At 33.1% G+C, this 23,120-nt stretch overlaps 1 protein-coding gene across 1 annotated transcript in view; it reads left to right on the forward strand.

The window, feature by feature from the left end:
- LOC109069068 (trafficking protein particle complex subunit 9-like) overlaps positions 1-23,120 on the forward strand; it is a 188,973-nt gene that overhangs the window by 106,941 nt on the left and 58,912 nt on the right. The window contains 3 exon segments of the mRNA XM_042745691.1: positions 5,398-5,540; positions 13,065-13,099; positions 13,153-13,228. Of these exon segments, the coding sequence (XP_042601625.1) occupies positions 5,398-5,540; positions 13,065-13,099; positions 13,153-13,228 (254 nt within the window).

Genomic DNA, 23,120 nt, shown 5'->3' on the forward strand with positions numbered 1-23,120 from the left:
TGAAGAGATGGCTGTGACAGTCAGACAAAACACCTCATGATGTGTTTTCCCTGTATGTCGCAATTTTATGCCTCTCAAAATCAAAGTCCTTCTCCTGCTCAATACTAGTCTTGTAGATCAGTCCATACTACAACCATCTTTTGACTGAGATGTAGTAACATGAGTTCTTTTTTAAAGGCATTTTTAAAATATTTAAATTTTTTGCATATGAAAATGACATCATTGTTTGAATTTTCTTCATTTGTTCCTTCATTTATCATTTGAGCATTTTTTGTATTTTTTATTATTTAGTCATCTGTTCTTTAATTTTGTTTGTTTGTTCATTGGTAAATTAATTATTTTGTAGTTTAAATAATTTTTGTAGGAATGTATTAATTGGTTTGTTAATTCATTATTTGTTTGTCCATGAATGTGTTCATTCATTATATATATATATATATATATATATATATACCCCACTCTCTGCTCTCTGTATCCAGTCTATTAACTCTTTAACTTTCTCTTTTATCTCAGTTTAGTTCAGTTTCAATTCAGCGCTGCTTTATTAGCATGACTATTGGAGTACAATATTGCAAAAGCATTAAGGACTCTCTCTCTCTCTCTCTCTCTCTCTCTCTCTCTCTCTCTCTCTCGTAATGGTCTGTAAGGAGGATGTAAATGAAAATGTCAGAGATCTTTATGAAGTGTATTAGATTTCACATCCTCCTCTTGTAAGCCGTAAAACTCTGGGGTCTTAATAACCGTTAGGACATGACTGAGGGGCAGTGGGCTAAACGAAGTGTTCAGAAGGGTTAAACGAACGTCTGCGTTTGCATGAGCAGGATATTTCTGTGGTTAATATTGCAGCGGTGCAGCAGTGATATTAGGGCCATTTGAAAGCTTTTGACAGTCTGAGGCGATTCTGCAGTGATCACCTTCACGCTCCCGCTGGAGCTCTTCAACATTCATCCATTTCAGCCTGAAGGTCTTTGCTCTGTGTTTATGAAACCTGAAGATCTCGTTTCACACAAGATTTAGTTTCAGTACATCCTAGAGTTTCATTTCGTCTGCCTGCATCTTATTTCAGTCATTCAGTTAGTTAATAGTTAGTTAATTTATTTGCTTGTTCATTATTGTCCCTTCATCTGTTGATGCCTCTTATCGAATGTATTTGTTTTTCATTCATTATTTCATTCACTCACTTTTTGTTTGTTGATTCCTTTGTCTAAGTGTTAGTTTCACACAACAGGAGGGTGAATGTGGATCTCTCCAGTGGGCTCTCATTTGTCGTCTTCTCTTTCTAGAAAGCATCACACACACTCTTTTTCTGTTCTCTCAGAGCCAGAGGTCTGCGCAGGGCGCGTGAGGCGGGAGGCCGTCAGAATGATAAGGCCAATGAGATCTGTCTTCCCTTTAGATCTCTTTCTTTCTATCTTTGTCTTCTGTTCTTCCTCGTTCTGTAGTTTTATTGCCTCCTCATCCTCTCAAACTCAGAAGTGATGCTGTCGGTCCCTCATTTAAGATAATCTCTTAAGATCAAGTCCTGCTGGAAAACAGATCTTTCTCGCCCTGAGATTGTGATGTTCCTGTTTCACATTTCATATGTATGGACATGAGTCTGTGATAATAATCCCTATAAATGGTTAATTTTACATAAAAATGACGAGATTCCTCAAAATAAAAAATCTTGGAGTCTGTGCACTGGATTTCATCAGTCAGCTGGGAAACAAGTCTTTTTGTTTTGAGTGGTAGATAAAATTTATAGCTGTGAATATAAATATTTATCTTTATTTTCTGCTTTTATTGTGTTATTTTTCTGTTTATGTTCATCTATTAATTACTCTTTTTTTTTTTGTCTACACTGTGCATAAAGTGCAACGGGAATTTGTCTTTCTCTTACACAGTTCTCTTAATTGTTTGTTTGTATATACAGTACATTTACTTTTTTAATATGTTTGTCCAGCACTTTTTGTTCATTCATATTTGTATTTGTTCCTTCATTATCTATACCCTATATTATAGTGTTATTATATTTGTTCGTTCATCAGTTTTCATTAGCTAATTTGTTCATTTATTAATATTATCATTTATTATTTGTTATCTTTTTATCTGTTATATTGTTATTTGTTATAATTTGTTATTTATTTTATCATTTGTTATCTTAATTATTCTCTATACACTACCATTAAAAAGTCTGGGCTTTTCTTTTCTTTTCTTTTCTTTTTTCTTTTCTTTTCTTTTCTTTTCTTTTCTTTTCTTTTCTTTTCTTTTCTTCTTTTTTTTTTTTTTGCTTTTCTTTTTCTTTTCTTTTTTTCTATCTTTTTTTTTCTTTTCTTTTCTTTTCTTTTCTTTTTCTTTTCTTTTCTTTTTTTTTTTCTTTTCTCTTTTCCTTTTCTTTTCTTTTCTTTTCTTTTCTTTTCTTTTCTTTTCTTTTCTGAACAAAAAGCTCACCATAGCTAAATTAATTTGATCAAAAATACAGTAAAAACAGGAATGATCTGAAATATTATTACATTTTAAAATAGCTGTTTTCTATTATATTAAAGCATTTGATGCTCAAGAAATCATTCTTCTTATTATCAATGTTAAAGCAATTGTGCTGCTTAATTTTTTTATTTTTTTTTTTGGAAACTTTTTTCCAGAATTCTTTGAATAAAGCTTGTATTATATTAAAATATAAATCTTTTATAACATTATAAATGTCTTTACTGTCACTTTTGATAAATTTAATGTATCTATACAAAATAAAAGTATTAATTTATTTTAAAAAATCATTTGTTTATTCATTATTGTCCATATAATAGCCTATTGTTTTGTTGGTTTGTTTATTTTGTTCAGAAGATGTTTATTCATTTTATTAATATGATCATTAATTTGTTACCTGCATAGTTCTGCTTGTCTTTAATTTTGTTCAAATGTTCAAATTTGTTCATTTCTTATTTGATTTACTCATTCTTCATTCAGCGGTATATTCATACATGCATTCCTTCATAGCTCTTGGATTTTTGTGAGATGCTGTAGTTTATGAGGTTCAAATGTTTTGTTTGAGACATGCATTGTATGTTGTATACTGTGTGTATGTTCTGTTTTGCCCCTTCAGACAGTGTGATTTTGATTTACCCAGGCCTAAACTTCACGTAAAACAGCCATGTTTACATCAGATGTTTACATCACCTGTTTTAGTGGGATGTTCTTGGTCAGCATACAGTATGTATAAAGTGGACCAGAATCCAATCTTTGAGCAGTCTGACGGTGCATCTGCATGAAAGCAGTTTTCTGATCCGATTACACTTCCAAACCCAATACACTTCATAAGACCACACTCGTTATTATAAACCACTCTATTTTAAAAACCGTTTGCTCTGGTGAGGTCTGGTAAGACGAGGGAAGATGAGTGACAGCGATGATGGAATTTTAAAAGGATTCACTGTTGCTTTTTAAGCAGGAAATGCACTTATAACTATTTAAATAATGTTTACATGATGCTCCCCCTCTTAAGTAGATTACAGAGATTACAGAGATATGGGGAAAATGGAAAAGTTTGTTCTGGAAGAATCTGCAGTTCTGGCAATATGCAGCGATGCAGAGAAGGCCAAGATGAGAGACACACACACACACACACACACACACACACACACACACACACACACACACACACACACACACACACACACACACACACACACTTTCTCTCAGCCCCCAGACTGACTCAGCTTGTCCTCTTTCTGCATTCACTCCATTCACTCTTTCATTACCAGAGCTCCCTCTGTTTTTTCATCATATTTTTTTAATCTCTTGTACTTTCTTTTCTGCTAATATTTATCTTCTTTTTAGTCAGCACCATGGGATAAATAAAGAGAGTTGCAATTTTTTTCTTGCAATTCTAAGTTTATATCTCACACTTCTGATGTTTTTTGCAAGATAAAACTCTGGAATTGTGAGATATGAAAAAAAAGTCAGAAATTAAAAAAAAAAAAAAAATTGCAGTTACCTTTTTATTTTTTGTTCTGTGGTGGAAAAAAAAACTCAATAGTTAGATATAAACTCAGAATTGAAAGAAAAAAGTCAGAAACGTGGTGTAAAAGATCACAATTAGCTTTTTCCCTTATTTATTATTATTATTATTATTATTATTATTATTACTATTATTATTAATTATTGTGAACTCGGAATAGTGAACAGAAAACAAATTTGCACTTGTGTGAAAAAGCCAGAATTTTATATCTGAAAAAATAAAATAAAAGATAAAATAATTGCATATTTGATATAAACTAAGAATTGTAAGATATATTCTGTACTCAGAATAGCAAGAAAAAAAAGTAAAAAATGTGAGAAGTCTCAATTACATATAATATTTTTTTTATTCCAAGGCAGAAAAAAAAAATGCAAGATGTAAACTCAGACTTGAGATATAAATTCAGATTTGCAAGAAAAAATTTCAAAATTGTTAAGATGAGAGTTTATGTCTTGCAATTCTGACAATTCCTTTGTACCGGTAATGGAAATAAGCATTATATTTTATTTTTTCCACAAATTATTTACCATTCAAAACTGGACTTTCTTTCATTTGTTGAACATAAAGTAAGAATTTCTGAGCTGCTTTTTTTCTGTACAACTAAAGCAGTAAGTGACCAGTGCTTTCAAGCTCTATAAAGGGGGAAGTTTAAGGGGGAAGTCGTGGCCTAGTGGTTAGAAAGTTTGACTCCTAACCGTAAGGTTGTGGGTTCGAATATCGGGCCGGCAATACCACGACTGAGGTGCCCTTGAGCAAGGCACCGAACCCCTAACTGCTCCCCGGGTGCCGCAGCATAAATGGCTGCCCACTGCTCTGGGTGTGTGTTCATGGTGTGTGTGTGTTTACTGCTGTGTGTGTTCACTTTGGATGGGTTAAATGCAGAGCACGAATTCTGAGTATGGGTCACAATACTTGGCTGTACTGTATGTCACATCACTCACTGACTTGTCACTTAAAGGACAAAAAAAGCACCATAAAAGTACCAAACAGTAAATATGATTTCTGCACTATACTTCAAGTCTTTTGAAGTCACAACATCATATTTGGGTCTCTCATACAAAGCTATCAAATGACTGGGGGCAGGACACAGGATACATGGACTACTTATACGGTGCTCTTAGAAATTGACAGCCTCTGCATGCTTTCATGGTTTGAAAAAGACCTGCGTGAAGAGTTTGAAATGACGTGGGATATGAGTAAACGATAACAGTTTTCTATTTTGGGTGAGCTGTTAAAGGTCATGTGATCATAAGCAGCCATTCAGGATTTATGATTTTGTGTCACTGATTTGCTTTCTTCAATTGTAAAGGAATTGGTCTGTGCTTCCATGATTCTGGTCTGTTTCAGTTTCAGTGATTTGTTTTTTTCTCTCTCTCTCTCTCTTTCTGTCCGTCTTTCTGTAGACGCTGGAGGCTGTGTTGACCTTTAAATACAGCGGAGGAGCCGGTCAGGTGGAAGGCTACTACCGTGAGCTCAGTCTGGGGGTCAGAGTGGATGTTGAACCTTCAGTTTTCTTCACAAGAGTCAGCACTTTACCTGCCACCAGGTATCAAACAATACATTTACTCCATACTCAAGAGACAAGCCTCTGCCTGCAACATGTCTTAAACACACCATATTTAGCTCTTTGTAGCATTTTCATTCATTATTAATAACGATTATGATAATTCCAGGGTTTGCTGCAATTGAAACTTTGTTTTACTAGTGATAATGATGATGTTGTTTTTAGTGTAAAGCAATAAAGCAACCTGTCATTATCTCAGATGGAATATGATAACTGTAAACAGGTTAAAGACAGATAATAGATTGTGCTTGTGTCATCAAACAGCACCAGAGCACTCCGAAACCTCACCGTCCATCCATTTAGGTATTTTACAGCATGACATACTGTACAAACACACTGTCCTTTAATGGTAATGAGTGCTCAGTTACATTATTAAGGGCGAGGTCTCGTCTGCTGAATGAATACAGCCACAAAGGTCATTTATGAAGGAGCCGCTCTGCTCTAGTCGACCTGAACGCTGATGTTTAGTGTGATACAGCAGAGATGGATATGAATGACTGCTGCTCAGACAGAGAGATGGAGAGAGGGATAGACTGATGGAGATGGATGGAGAGAGAGAGACTGATCACACCTTAGTGATGACCACTTGAAGTGACTCATTAGCTGTAATAATATCTGCTGTCTCAGTCATTTAGATCATCTATCATTTCTGTCGGATGGACCGGCTGCTCACACACACTGTGTTTCTCTCTACAACACTCTGGAGTAACCAGCTGAATGTACTGCATGTATCAGTAACTCAGCTGTTTAATAATAGTCTAGTTTATCCAGTATCAAGCTCATTTTTTAGAAGCTATGTAGATTTTTTTTGTAATGCGTCTTTTTTAAATGTTAGGGGTTTGATTCATCTTAGCAAGTCAGTTTGTTGGATGGCTCATTTTATGTGCCATTTTATCTTTTTTTTTTTTTTTAAGCAAAATAAATATTATAATAACATTAAAGTAGCTGAATATTACTGTTCATCACTGTTTTATTTATTAGGTATATTTGGTTTAAAAATATGTGTATTTAATTCCTTGGTTTATAGCAGTGTATATTTAATTAATGATAATAATAATAACCAACAACAATACAAATAATAAATATGATCAAATGTAACTAAAATAAATATTAAAATATGTGACTATTTCTAGTTTTATTATTATTATTAAATGTCTTTTTTAATAGTCACATGTAGTGTTAGTTTATGTATTTTCAAACATTTAATATATATATATATATATATATATATATATATATATATATATAGTATATATATATATATATATATATATATATATTATATATATATATATATATATATATATATATATTATGATGTAAAATAACAGTTTTCTATTTTAATATACATTAAAATCAAATTTATTCCTGTGGTGGAAAGCTGAATTTTCAGCATTATTACTCCAGGCTTTGGTCAAGTCAAGTCAAGTCATCTTTATTTATATAGCACTTTAAACAAAAAAGATTGCGTCAAAGGAAACTGAACAAACATTTAATTAGGAAAACAGGTGTGGTCAATAATGCAAAATGACAGTTAAAGGAAGTTCATCATTGAATTCAGTGATGTCATCATGCAGCTCAGTTCAGTTTAAATAGTATCTGTGCAATAATTTGCAATCAAGTCAATGATATCGCTGTAAATGAAGTGTCCCCAACTAAGCAAGCCAGAGGCATTTTATGATTTCACATGATAGTTCAGAAATCATTCTGATATGCTGAATTACTATCAGTGCTGGAAAGAAAAAAATAAATGTCAGCACAACTGTTGCCAGCATTGATAATTCTATTAATAATCAGCATATTAGAATGATTTCTGAAGGATCATGTGACAGCTTTATACTGGAGTAATGACTGATGGAACTTCACCTTTGCATCAAAGAAATAAATTATATTTTAAAGGATATTAAAATAGAAACCATTATTTTATATTGCAATAATATTTTGCAATATTACGTTTTTGTTTTTTTTTCCTGTATTTTTGATCAAATAAATGCTGCCTTGATGAGCAGAAGAGACTTCTTTAAAAACACATTACAAGTCTTACTGATCCCAAACTTTTGACTGGTAGTGTATGTATATATACAGTATATACGTGTGTGTGTGTGTGTGTGTGTATATATATATGGCTTTACTGTCAGTGTAGTTGTACTGCTGTGAATTATGAGCAGATTTGAACTTTGCTGCGGTTTGAAAGTAGCTTCCTCAGCACTGCTCTGTGTGTCTCACTCTGAACTTTATTTATTCAAGCAATGACTGTAAACCTCAAATTATGATTAGCTCATTCTTCCACACGAGGCCAAGAAAGTTTCATTCGGCAGACTGGACACTGGCCAAGAACAACAGCGGCACATAGAAATGCAGAATCCTGCTTGTGGTGAATGGGTGTGAAATATTCAGCAATCGGTTTTTTGGATGTTTTTCTCTGATGGCTTCAGGCGCTCTAAAAATATAGCAGCACTAAATGTGAACACACCTCATTACATCCCTACGAGGACAACAGGTTTATAAAAGGAGTGTGTAATGTCTTTATTCATGTCTAAAAATGCTAAGAAGGTGTTATAGGGTTAAGGTTAGACTATAGGAGTTATAATTATAATCCATAAAATATGTGTGTGCGTGCATGTGCGTGTCTATATGTGTGTTATAATCTTTATAACATTAAGATTATAATATTTCTATACATTACTATATACTACAATACCTTTAAATGATTAATAAAATAAAATAATAATAATAATTATTATTCATTTTTTTATAGTTAATACTTAACATTTAATTCCATTTTTGCTTAGTTTAATACTTAAACATGTTAAGGCATATATATGTTGATATAATATAATTATATATATCATAGATATATCTATATAATATATATCAATCTTATATAGTCATTAAATAAAAGACAATATCTGCAATTATATTAATATTTTTATTCAATAATAATAATAAGATTTTTAAAATTCATTAAATTTAATGTATTTATTTGTTATCTATTTTTTTTATTTTAAAGAATTTTAAGTCTAACATATACAGTATGTTAAGGGGCAGTCGTGGCCTAATGGATAGAGAGTCGGACTTGAAACCCGAAAGTCGTGGGTTCGAGTCTCAAGTCTGGCAGGAATTGTCAGTGGGGGGAGTGAATAACCAGTGCTCTCTTCCACCTTTAACCTACAATGGGTCGCCACACGTCACTTCACTCACTTTATATTACATTATGTTCTTGATTTATACAAATTGGAGTTTTCTAAAAAAAAAAAAAAAAATAATAATAATAATAATAACCACTTAAATTAAAACTCAAATTAAATACTTATTCAATACAATATATAATATAATAACTTTTACTTTTTTACTTTAATTCAAAAAATAAACTACTCTACTCAATAAAAGAACATGAACAATAAAATTCAGTATTTAATAATAACTAAACTCTTAACAGGTTAAGTAACTATGAATGGGTAAATATTGTAGAGTTTTGTTAATGTGCTAATTATTTATGAAAACATTTAATAAAATTTGGTGTGTTTTATAAGCCATTATAAATTTCTTCTATAGAATTCCTTCTATTACACATTATATGTACAGTACAGGCTTGATAGGAATAGGAAGCTTTTACACACGTACACTCTCAGACACACTAATGTCCACATCCTCTTGAAGGATCCACTCGAGCGCGGTGCAGTTCTTCAGCTCACTACCTCTGAGGAGATGAAATAATGTTCCTGAGATGAAAATCTTCTAGACATTTCTGGGCGGTGGGTCTAGACAAATGGCCCATCGTCTGCTCTGAATAATGCAGGCAGAGTAGAGGTATGTTCCACACCACAGATCTGATGAATACTCATTGGTCTGCCTGGATTATTTATCTTTAAAGCTTCTTATAGATGCGGGAAGATGCTTTCCTAACATGTAAAGCGGCCTGTGACTAATGTCTGTGTGTCTAATTCACACCCACACCTCTTATGTGTGGACAAATGTACAGCGTGTGTGTCTGACCAAGTAAATTCAACAGGATGTTGTAAAAAGCAACAGTTTAATTACTGAACTCAGACACCATTCACACACACCCACAATACACAGTTCGTCATTGCTTTTAGACACACCTCAAATACACAAAATTACTACAGGAAAGACCATTTAAATGCAAAAGAAACCTGTCTTATAAAAGCTTTTATCCTCTGGTGTGTGGTGTGCAGCGTGATGTACTGTTAGTGAGACGAGGAACTCCGGAGGAAAGAAAACATTCAAATGCCAAATAAAAGAAAGCTACTGTGTTCATGACATTTTATCTTTCACAAATCCAGTGCTTTAAAGGATTGTTTGGGGTTCAATACAGCTTAAACTCCCATCTTAAAACATGTGCATTAATGCAAAGATGTTTGTAGACTTTTTTTCTCACAACTGATTTTTGTCAGACTTTTTATATTTATATATATATATATATTATACTATTATATATATATATATATATATATATATATTATATAAACTCAGAATTCTGAACAAAAGAACAACAACTTTAAATTGCAATATGTTACACTCAAAATATGCAGAAAAAAAAAAAAAGGGCAAAAAAGTATCTTGTGGAGAAATTGTGAGAAACAAGTTATTAGCTTTTTTTTTTTTTTTTTTTAAATTTTACTATCCCATTATTGAAAGAGATTTATTTAGAATTGCTAAATATAAATTCTGAGAAAAAAAGGCAGAATTGTGTGACATAAACTCAGAATTGCAAGAAAAAAAGTCAAAATTTGAGTTTATATTTCTCAATTCTGAATGTATTTACGAATTTAAGTCTGAATTGTGATATAAAAAGGCATAATTATCTCTCTCTTTTTTTTATCCCATTATGGAAACAGGCTTCCATAATTCTTTTTTATCTTGAGGTGGAAATGGGCTTCCAGAATTAATATAGTATTATATTAATATATTATAATTTTTTGTTAAATTATTACATGTAAAAATAGTAAATATAGCTGTTTATAATTGTTTTTGAGTCATATAATCGTAACATAAATTTATTGTAAATGTCTGTGTACTTAAATGTTAAGTAGCAGTAGTAGTAGTAATTAAGAGTAGTAATTGATGATAGAAGGCAATATAATAAATTTATGAAAATTTGTTATTGTTGTTTACATTTTTTAGATATTTTGTTATGGTGAATAAATATATTAATGTGTATTAAACGTATTATTGTTATAGTAAAATATTTTAATTCTGTATAAATAAAAATGTATATATGTTAAATTATCATTATATCTTTTTTTTTCTTTACATTGTTGCTTTCATGTAAACAATAGATGGCACTCACAATGGCAAGGTCATAGGCAATGACTGCATCGGATATTACTTTACACAGCCAGTGTTAGCAGTTCTTTGACATTCGGTCAGCAGGTATAATCTTGTGGCTATGCTGTCGAAATAGTGTGTACATTGTTTTTTGCGTTCACAGTACAGCGTTTTTCTCCACAGACTTCTACTAAAAGTGCATTACATGTTTATTTGTAAAACACTTTTCACAATCCATGCTATTTCGAAGCAGCTTTGCAGAAAATCTCACCTTATTGTCTTGAAACCTTGAGTGAGCAGCCAAAAGGGAATGAGCTAAACAAAAAATGTTTATTTTGTAGAAAGATTATGAATGCAAGCCATTTTTTCTTGCTTTTAATGAGATCCAGAATGTGTATTAAGACACAAGTGAATGGGGTCAAATTCATGATTTGTTTAACTTGAAACGTTCCTCAGTGTTTTCCAGCGGTGACGTCATTGGACTCCGCTGCGGGAAAACTTTGGGCATCTGCTCACGAGTTGAGAGAGATTGATGGAGAGCGAGAGAATGAGGGATGCTCGGTGTTGAGTAAGCATTGGTTGGCATTCGCTCTCAATTTCTCTCTGCTATTTAAAACTTGGCAGCATCTCTTGTGATGATTCATTCCCTACTGAACACTGTAAGAAATGAGAGAGAGAGAGAGAGAGACTGTATGTCTTGACTGCACTGCTTGTGTGTTGACACACAGCGGCCATCATATCATTCAAAATCTCTGCTCACTGGGGTTTAAAGAGGTCATCTCATGGTAAACTGGCCCTTTCTAGCTCTATTGAAATTTGATGCACAATATTCGTTGTACTGATCCTTAAAGGTACACATGCAAAAACACAGACTATTTAATTCTAATGGCCAGAGAAGATCAAGATAGAAAATAGTCACCAAAACTAAATTATGACTGTTTTTGCTGCAAGAAACCGTGACTAATGTTATAAGTAGACTTTGGGGTGAAAATACAAGCAGGGTAAAATTTGATTTGTGTGTATTGTGTTACTGTGGTGGGTTTGATAAATAAAGATGCAGGTAACACACACACACACACACACACACACACACACACACACACACACACACACACGCACACAGCTTTCACTACATGAAAGAGATGCTAACCTTTGATGTTTGGACAGAAGATGACAAGTACATCTGCATGACCTCTTGTGGCCATCTGGTTTGGTGTGTGTGTGTGTGTGTGTGTGTGTGTGTGTTTATATGTGTGTGTGTGTGTATATGCATGTTTACTTAAATTTATTTGTGTGCTTGTGTCAGTAGCTGATGTCAGAATTAATATCAAAAATATTTAAATCAAGCAAATTTTGTAGATATTTTTATATATACATTACTATAATAACATTTTATGATGGTTTGAAAAAAGTCTCATGCTCAACAAGGGTGCATTTAAAAAAATGGAGTAAAAAATAAAAATATATTTATTTATTTATTTATTTTTTACAATTTTATTATTTTACAATTTAAAATAACTGTTTTCAATTTGAATATATTTTAAAATGTATTTTATTCCTGTGATGCAAAGCTATTCCTTGAAGTGTCACATGGTACTTCTGAAATCATTCTAATATGATGTTTTGGTCCTAATAACATTTATTATTATTATCAATGTTGAAAACAGTTGTGCTGATAAATATTGTTGTGGAAACCATGATATATTTTCTTTTTACAGGATTCTTTGATTAATAGTTCAGAAGAGCAGAATTTATTTAAAAAAAAAATAATAAAGTTTTTTTTTTTTTTTTTTTTTCAGTGAATAGACATTTATTTCTTCCATTAAAATCTTGCTTTTTAATAGTAGTGTATATTGAATAAACAAAATATGTATTTTTTTACATAAGTGTTTCACATAAAAATAATACAAATCATTACAATAAAGTAATTATTACAATATTACTTTATTAATACAATATTAGAAAATATACAAATAGAATAACAATTCTATATATTTTAAATATTGCTCATTAAAAACTTCAAAAATTGACTTTGATTTTGATCAATTTGTCCAGTGCAATATGATTTCTTTGTCCTAAAGTCCTGCTGCAGTTGTGCACATTTACACGTTTTACTTGATTTTGCTTTGAGTGAAGACTCAAATTGCATTCAAACTTTAATAATTAAATGAAGTGTGGGTTCTGTGCTTCATTAATACTTCCTCGATGTTTCTGCAGTACACGTCAATGTCATCTACTGCTGGATGTGTTCAACTCGGATGTGTTTAAACTCTGAACGTGGGCTTTTATCTGAATTTGTGGCTACATTCCGCGACACATGAGCTCACGCTGTCTGCCAAGAACAACCAGGACCTGGTGCTGCACGCCAGCGAGTGTCAGAGGTACACACACACACACTCACACAGACTCCTCCTTCACTGGATTGATGTAACGCCGTCTGTCCAGCTGATTGAAGTCTGTAGACTGTCAGACGGCATTACCTGACCCTCTCATCCACGCATACAGTACTGTCCTCATTTCATCGAAAGTTCTAGCTGCAGTGGGTCACACTTTCTGAGACAAACACAAAAAAAAACACACACACACAGTCTCCCCATACACTCCATAAGTTTTTTGATGCTTCTCTCTGAAATTGCCTTTAGGGTCTTTTTTTTTGAAGATGTGCAGAGAAATGCACGAATGTGCCAGAGAGAACTGCAATACTTATAGGACTGATCCACAGGGAAGCTTCACCACTTAAAGGGATAGTTAATTCCAATCCCAACCTAACTTAATTAATAAAAAAAAAAAAACAACTTTTATTCCAATCATTTACTTAATTTTTTAAGATGAAAAACTTCTGAATAGAAAATGTTATCATGTCGTTTATTAAAGGGATAGTGAAACATTTCTGAAATAGAAAATGTTGCTCATGTCCGTTTAGTTAAATGCGTATTAGTTCTCCCAAAAAATCAAACACGTTCAGCCATCTTTGCTTACATGTGTGTCGTTTATTGAACATGGTCAGAGATGTTATTTCTTTCGTGGAAATATAATATATATATATACCTATTCATACTATTCTATACTATTATATATATATAAGCTCTGATTATATTATATATTATATATATAGATTATATATATAGGATATAGTAACATACACACCATCCATGCAACACCATCCAATCAACTAAATTATAAACTAAAAATTATAAACTAAAAACTTAAATTTAAAATCGAAAACATAACACACAAAAAATAAAAAACATAAAAAAAATAATATTAAAAAATGAATGGCAGACCAGTATTTTTTCTTTTTTTTTTTAATATTACTTTTATTCATCAAGGATGCAACAAATTGAATAAATCGAAATTATCTTTTCTTTTTTAATATAACATTACTTATTCAACAAATCAAAACAAAACAAATAAAACAAAACTATATGGGTGCAACGCAAATGAAATACCATCGCTGGAACAGTGACAGGAAATGGACTCTTTCTATTCTTCTATTGGTTTTACTTACTTATTGTGCATAACACGCACAGCTTTTAACACTGGTAATATTAAGAAATGTTTCTTATTTGTCAAAGACTACTGAAAAAAAATAAAATAATAATGTATCACGGTCTCCATGAAATACAAACAGCTTTTAACACTGGTAATATTAAGAAATGTTTCTTGAGCAGAAATACTAGCATATTGGATGATTTCTAAAGAATCATCTGACACTGAAGATTGGAGTAATGATGGAGATTTCTTTCAAAACATAAAAAAAAAAAAACCTTACAAACAGCAAACTTTCGAAGGGTAGTGTTTTTTTGTTTGTTTTTTGTTTTTTTATAAAGCTAAATGCTTTTTCTTGTGTTTTCCAATATTTTTGATGGTACATTTTCTCAATTGGCTATTTATTTTGAACCCTGTGTCACTGCTGTAGTGCACATACACACTTTCCTTTCTCTCTGCCCCGTCCAGTCCACCAAAAGCATGAAAATCCCATCAAGTTGGAAATGTAGCTGCCATAAAGTGCTTCATAGGTTTGTGTTGGCTTGCAGAGCTGCATTTTCTTAGTCTACGTGCCCTTCTGACACGCTGCGGGTGACGTCCTATTCCCCCGATCACCTCCATGGATCACCTGATTAATGTCTTGATTGGGAAACGTGCTGCTTTGGCTGATACCTGAATCAGAAAGAATTGATGAACAGATTACAGAGTTCTAGAAGCTGTGGGGCGGTGGGGCGAATGATTAAATATAAAAAACAAAAACGACTATCATGATCAACGAGTGTGTGTGTGTGTTTGTGTGTGTGCGTACTGGTTATCGATCTCGTGGAGGACTAATCGGGTTTCTTCCCTTTAATGGCACTGTGTGTGTTATGTGTTATTGTGTAGTTCTTCATACTGATTCTTTCTATCTTTTCTCATAATATGAGATGTCTCTCCTCATGGTTGTTCTGTGTCTTTTCCTTTGCCTCGTTCTGTGGTTCTGTATGATGAATGCTTTCAGGGAGAGGTTTTTTAAAGGACGACACTGTCCTCGCTGCATACCAATCATTCCTGTCAGTCATCCGATGAGGTGTCCAGCGGTGCGAAGGCTCACCTTCACTAATCGATTTCTCTGAGCCTTAGATCTCCTCAGTTTGAGAGAGATTGTTTCTGAGCTGAATACGCTGGAGTTTCTCTGGGTGAAGATTCGGATGAGATCTTGAATCCTTTACTGGTGCATTTTGTGTTTTCTGCACTGGTCAAGGGCCAAACATAACATACAGTAATAACATCAAAATTGACCCAATTATTTCATTAAGATTTTTTCTTTGTTTTATTGGGAAAGTTTCATCACTGCATGTAAAATGTTTTGTTTTGTTTTGTTTTGTTTTATTTTATTTTATTTTATTTTATTTTATTTTATTTTATTTTATTTTATTTTATTTTATTTTATTCTTATCTTATTTTATTTTACATTTTATTTTATTCAGCAGTGGACAAACCATAAACCTTTTACATCAATGTTAAACAAACATAAAAAAAATAAAACAATCAAAAACAAAAAAAAAAAAAAAAATACATCAATCAGATTTGGAAAAAATAAGAATACAATTTTTCAGTTTAGCCAATATGTACAAAAGAGTTATTATTTTATCCCCCAATTCCCAAATATTGTTCATGATTTTTACTGCACATTTTTATATCCCAGCATAACCAAGCAGATAACTAACTCAAGTCATAAAAATTCAACAACCAAAACCAAGCAGATAACAACCAAGCAGATAACTCAAAACACAAAAAATAAAAATTCATAAACTTTTAATAAGTTCATATTGAGCCAGACTAGTTGAAGTCTCGTCTGTGTTCAGTCAGCTGACTCTAATGAGAGCTTTAGTTGGGCAGATTTATCTGAAGGATTGAAGAGAGTAGAATATGATGTGCCATTTATATATATATATATATATATATATATATATATATATATATATATACGATATATATATATATAATATATATATATATATATATATAAATGTCCTTAAGGTCCGGGAGAAACACTAACCAAGACTTAATGAGAAATAAAACTAATAGTCCTATAATTATAATTCAGATTATGTTCTGTAAAGTAATATAATACGAAAGCATTCCTTACAACACTACAGAAAGAAACATCTCTCTAACAGAACTATATATTTGTAATAATTAAATAAGTAAATGAATATGTTATCTTTGTAAAGTGAATAGTTATTTAATGTGCAACTTAGGGGCTTCTTGAGGCATTAGTTTTAATTAGATTTGACCTAATATCAGATGTTGGCTTATGATCTGAGAAACTTTCATTTTTGTGAGAATGAATAGAATTTAAAATTCTCATCTTTAATAAAAAAGCACAAGTGTGTTTTAGCTTGAGAAATTTTAAATGAAAAATAGTATAAAGTTCATGTAAATGATGTTTCAAGATTTTATTTATTTATTTATTTATTTATTTATTTATTTATTTATTTATTTATTTATGAACACGTTTACAGTCTTATACCTTTAACTCGATGTTGAAGTAAACTGTTAGTGGAAATATCCACAAAATAAAAAATAACACTGAAATAAGAACATACATGTTTAAATTTCAATCAGATACAACAGAAACATAATATTTTTTCTACCACAGAATTGTCATCGGTCCAATATTCGATTAATATTAAAGGGGTCATCAGATGCCCATTTTCCACAAGTTGATATGATTCTTTAGGGTCTTAATTAAAAGTCTGTAACATAGTGTGGTTAAAACTTCTCAATGATAGTGTAAAGCAAGAGTGTTTTTACCCTGTCAAAAACAGCTCTGTTTATTGTGAGCTGTTACCTTGCATGCGGCTTTAAATGCAAATGAGCTCTGCTGACCCCGCCCCTCTCTTCCGAGCCACTCTCTTTATCTTTTACTCATGTAACCACATCAACACAATAAGATCTTTCTAACTAAACTAAATAAGAACTTAAAATTCAAAACCAAACCTGCGCCCTTGACTCATGGAACCACATTGAGATATTAAGATCTTTCTAACTGAATGATATAAGGCCTTAAAAATGAAGATACCAAAAGAAAAAAACTGAATTTGAAGTGATATTATGATATCTTTAATGCATATCATTAAGGCTCGCAAACTCTGGGGAAAAAATATGGGAAGTACTTTTTCCCATTTCTAAACTATCTTATATTATTATATTAGCATATAATGCAACATGAATTGCTAAATTCAACAGATTCTACTAATGGACCTACAAATTTCTGTGTTCTTATAATATAATGATCCTGCCACATCTTAATAACATCATATATTTCTCCAAAAATCTCGTGAAAAAATAAAATTTTAACCCTTCCAAAAAAAAAGCATCACTAATCAAAAAATAATCAAAAATGGCATTTAATATTTTGGCTTTCTTCTTCATTTATGTATTTCTTTCACTTGAAAAAAAGAAAAAAAAATGCAGTGGAGCTCTGGTAACACAAAATGATTGCGTTAGAAAAACCAGCAGGCTTCATGACAGTCACAGTGAGTGTGTTTGTGATGACATCATACGTGTGCATGCTTGTTTGAACTGCCAGTCACTCATTCACACCTTCTGAACCACACACCATTAAAAGCACTGAATTTATGCATTTCGAGACACATTGAGCATTTTGGGTTTTGCACTCTTTCCACTTCTGTCGTGAAGTGTGTGTGTGTGTGTGTGTGTGTGTGTGTGTGTGTGTGTGTGTGTGTGTTGGTGTGACAAACTCCGCTCAACTTCTTCATTACCCACATAATTTAAACAAAAGCCTGTTGCTGTAGCAACAAGCCTCTAAGTGCTCCCTCCATGATGAAGGGCCACTTTTCCCTTTTTACTCTCTCTCTCTCTGTGTGTGTGTGTGTGTGTGTGTGTGTGCATACTGCTTTTTTCCCTTTCCCAGAGTCTCAAGATGCAACTGAATCTTTCTACTGTAGCTCTGTTTCAAAACCTAAGATGCCTATATAAGCAATATTTAAAGGCGTCGTGAAAAACGACTCCAACAGATAGCAAAGTGAGTACAATTATTCTGCCAACTAAGAAACCTCATTTAGGCCATTGCTAAAGCAGCACTGCATGCATTCGTCACAGAGATTGGCATTCCAAAATGTGCAGCAAGCTCAGTGAAAAAGAAATTCAAGATAGCAGAAAAAACAATAGACAAAAATGTTGAGTATTTGTGTATAATATTATATAAACCTATAATATATTAATGAATGAATGGATAAAAGAATGAATAAATAAATAGCTGGCTTAAAAGAGTCTACTTCTGGATGTCTATAGCTATATTTAAATTAAGTTTTTTTTTTTTTTATAAATTAAATGCAAAAAGAAAGAAAAAATTGATTTATTATCACAATTATAAATTTTAAAAAATGTTATGCTTATTAGCACATCACTATTAAAATGAAGAAAAAATGTACATGTACATCATTTTGAATTTGTGGGATTGGACTCTTGCAGATGGAGGGATTTAATAACCTGTCATCTTTTCTGTGGACTCATCTGAGGGATTGTGTCGTTTTAAATATATAAATTGTAATTTCAATTGAATGACACAATGAGTTAATGTGATGTTGAGATGCTGGGTGGGGTGATGCTGCGCTGCCGTGGCGCAGTGATGCTGTGTGTGCCGGTAACCGCAGGTTATGGGGAGGCGGTCTATAAATAGCTCAGTGTTTCTGCTTCTGGAGTCACGGGAGAGAACACACACGTGAGCTAAATATAACCCTCTCTCTCTCTCTCTCTCGCTCTCGCTCTCCTCTCTGAGCAGACAGTCATTGACACTTTCCAACTGCAGCAAAATGCCTTGATCGCATAAATGCTGTATCTGTATCTTTCTCATCCTGAATATATATATAATGAATAGATAGATGAATTGATAAAATATTTATTCAGTATATATTGAAAATTGATAAAACTGAATTTGGTGCACTGCTGTAATTACTTGAAAAAAAATCATGCAAACTGGTTGTTTTAAAATGCAGCTACGGTACATGCATATAAATGGCTCATGTGTATCACAGATTGCATGTCTTTAACCATTTAATTCATTTTAGTCACTTTCAAGTGTAGGATTATTTGCCACTTTTTCCTTCTCCTTGAGTCACCTGTAAAATGTATACGTTTATGTATGTGCACGTGTGTGTGTGTGTGTGTGATTTTTGTCCTTCAGTCGTTAGAGGTCTGTTTCAGTAGTGCTTTCTCTCTCTCTCTCTCTCTCTCTCTCTCTTTTGGGTCTCTCCTCTCTCTCTCCTCCTCTCTCTCTCTCTCTCGCTCCTCTCCTCTCTCTCTCTAATTGTTTGTTGCTTTTTTAGTCCTCATACATATCAATCATAGAATGATAACACCCTCTGTCTGACTGAGTCCAGATGCAGTGATACTGACAGCTACTGATGAAGAACAGGGATGTGTGTGTGTGTGTGTGTGTGTTTCTTTGCACCTGCACGCGTGTGTTGTGCCTTTGCATATTTTGTACATCAGTGATGAAAAATGTCAAGAAACTGCATTCAAATGCTGTATTATTCCTCATATGATAAGATGGACACGTTAAACAAAAACCATCTGTCTGTATTAGGTTAAAAAATCTGATCATTAAAAAAAAAAAAAAAAAAACTTGATTTGTCCTAAATACAAATTTAATTTTAGTTATGCAAAATGTCATTTTAAATATCATTTTGCATTACATTTCTGTGGAAGATTAGCTTTAGGCAGGAGTCACACTTTCTTTCTTTCTTTCTTTCTCCTTTCTTTCTTTCTTTCTTTCTCCTTCCTCCCCTTTCTCCCTTCTTCTTTCCCTTGTCCTCCCTGTCCTTCTGTCTTTCTTCTTCTCTTCTTTCTGGGCTCCTTGGTTCTTCTCTTTCCTTGTCCTCTTCCGTCTTTCCTTTTCTCTTTCTCCCCGTTTCTTCCTCTATTCTTCTTTCTTTCTTTCTTTTCTTCTTTCTCCTTTCATCTGCCTCTTTCTTTCTTTTTTCCTCGCTCTTTCTTCCCTCCTCCCCCCTTCCGCTCCTCTTCCTCTTCCTTCTTTCCTTTCTTCCCTCTTCTTGTCTCCTCGCCTTCCCTCCCTCTGAGCCTCTCCTCTTCCGTCCCGCTCCTCTCCCCCTCTTTCTTTCTCTCTCTCTTATTTTTAGTGGCAGTATTTTAATTGGCCTGCTGACAGTGTGCTCTGAATGCTAAAATTAGCTGTTGAAACATTAGCTCTTAACTTTTAGGTGGTTTTCATGATTAAACCTTCTCTGAGAAGAAGCGCCTTTGTATTCATTTGTTTAAATTTGGTTTATTGTTAAAATAGTAACTGCTGAATTGAGTTTTCTTAGTGGAGTGTCTATAAGGGGATCTTTTCTTTTTTTGTTCTCTGTTGTGAGATGAGCCTCACATCTCAAACCTCTCTGCGGTTGGGAAAACCTCTCTGCGGGTTCATTACACTACTCTCATCACCCCCCCCTCTCATTTCTGTTTTTTTTTTTTCTGAGCGCTGTTCATGTTTAGCGGTGAGACATCTTTGTTTGGAGTTTGAGTGAGTTCTCTTATGAGATTCCAGATCACAGATCACATCTCAGACGTTGTGATTATCAGTCCATCATGTCTCAGCGTCTCCTTTCACCTGTGTGTTGTTTTACAAAATCAGTTTACTTGCGAATCAGATCACATTTACTGACACGTCCATCAGTGTCAAGCTCAAGACACCTGCAGCCTCTTCACTGACATTAACCTCTCGTCTCATAAACATCATGACTGACTGCACTAAAGAGAGAGGATGGAAGGAGGAAGAAGAAAGGAAGAACTAAAAGGAAGTTAGGAAGAATGAAAAAAGGAAAGAAAGAAAGAAAATAACAAGGGAGCATGATGGGTAGAATGAAGGAATGAAGAACTAAAAGTAATATGAGAAGAGAACAGAGGAAGAATGGTAGGAAGGAAGATGGGAAAGAGGAAGAAAGGAATGAAGAAGCGAAAAAGGAATGATAAAAGAAAAAATAATGGAAGGAAAAATGGAAAGAGCAAGGAGGAACAAAAATGAAATAAAGAGCAAGTAGGGAAGGAAGGAAGAGCGAAAAAGGAAGATGGAAAGAATGAAAAAGGGAAGGAAGTTCAAGCAAAAAAGGGAAAGAAGCTAGATCGAAAAAGGAAAGGAAGACAAACAGAAAATGAAGGACAAAATGAAAGTAAGAATTTAAAAAACGAAGGAAGGAAGAACAAAAAAATGAAAGAAGAATAGAAGGAAAGAAAGGAGGTTAAAAAGGAAGGATGAACAAAAAGTATAGCAAAAAATTATGAGCAAAATAAGGAAGGATAGTAGAAAGAAAAATGGAAGCAAGGTAGAGCAGAAAAAGGAAGGGAGTTAGAATTATGGAAGGACAGAAGCAAAGAATGGAGGAAGGAAGGTTGGACAAAAGGAAGAAAGGAAGGTAGAATGAAAAACAAAACTAAGGACAGAAGAATGGAAGGAATAAAAAAAGACAAGAACCACAAAAGAAAAAAAAGGTAACCAAACTCTCAAATGGTAGAATGAAAGAATTAACTGAAATAAATGGCAAAGCAAACAAAAGAACAAACAAATAGAAATAGATCTGTAGGATAAAATTGACAAAAGGAAAACAAACCAGTGAATGAATAAAAAAGAATGATTCCGTCCTGCACGGCGGCCAGAACGCCACAGGCTGTTTGTGTTTTCCTTAATGTGTGTGTGTATGATGAATTATGTATCAGTGTCTGCAGGGATCTGTGTTGGCCTGTTGTCTTCTGTGGACTGGACTGAATGAATGAATGAAGGAATGAAGGAAGGATGTGTGTGTAGTCAGATCTCTCCATTAGCGCTGTTTTCTCAGCCAAGCTTCACTATTACTCTTGTAGTTTTACAAAATCTCTATTCGCAAGTCACATGCCTCAATCATTTGCTCAGAGAAGAAAATATCAGTCAGTAAAGTCCATTTCTTTGTTTATCCTAAACACATGGCATGAACATGATCGATCTATCTATCTATCTATCTATCTATCTGTCTGTCTGTCTGTCCGTCCGTCCGTCCGTCCGTCCGTCCGTCCGTACTAAATTGTAATTATTTTGTTTTGTTTTGATCCTTCCATCTATCCTTCTATCTATCTATTTATTTTATTTTTTCCACCCTTCTATCCTTATATGTATTTAATTTATTTTATTTATCCTTCTATATTTTATGTGTTTATTTTATCTATCCTTCCATCCATACATCCAAACTAAACTGTAATCATTTTTTTTTATTATTATTATTTGTCCTTAGCATATGGCATGAGAATACTGCTTTGTTGAAATTAATGTACTTTTATTATTTTATTGTGGCTGTATTAAAAAAAAACATATATATATATATATATATATATATATATAGATATTTTTTTTTTTTTTTTTTGAAAAATATAGCTATATAGATTTTAAAGTGGCCTCTGTTAACATGGGCCGGCAATTAGAAACCACCCAGAAGCCTTTATCAGTCACTTAGCAACACTCTAGTAATCCTCTGGAACTCCCCAGAATTCCATTAAGTTTTGCACATGTGAGCACCTCTTGCGCTTTCTTCAAAAATATGTAAAACCATGGTGTACTCTTTTGCTTTCTAACGGTCATCTTTATCAAACGACTGATGTTGTGCTCTTTTGTGAGGTCACAGCTTACTTCACAGCATATTTTCTGTCTGGTATCAGTAGATTTGAAATAGATTTTTACTTCTCCAGAGATGCTGCGATCCGACTCCAGGCCTGAGAGCATCTCCCAGCAGCCCCCAGAGGGTCTTA

Source organism: Cyprinus carpio, chromosome B19 (genome assembly GCF_018340385.1).
Source record: "Cyprinus carpio isolate SPL01 chromosome B19, ASM1834038v1, whole genome shotgun sequence".
Lineage (NCBI taxonomy): Eukaryota > Metazoa > Chordata > Actinopteri > Cypriniformes > Cyprinidae > Cyprinus > Cyprinus carpio.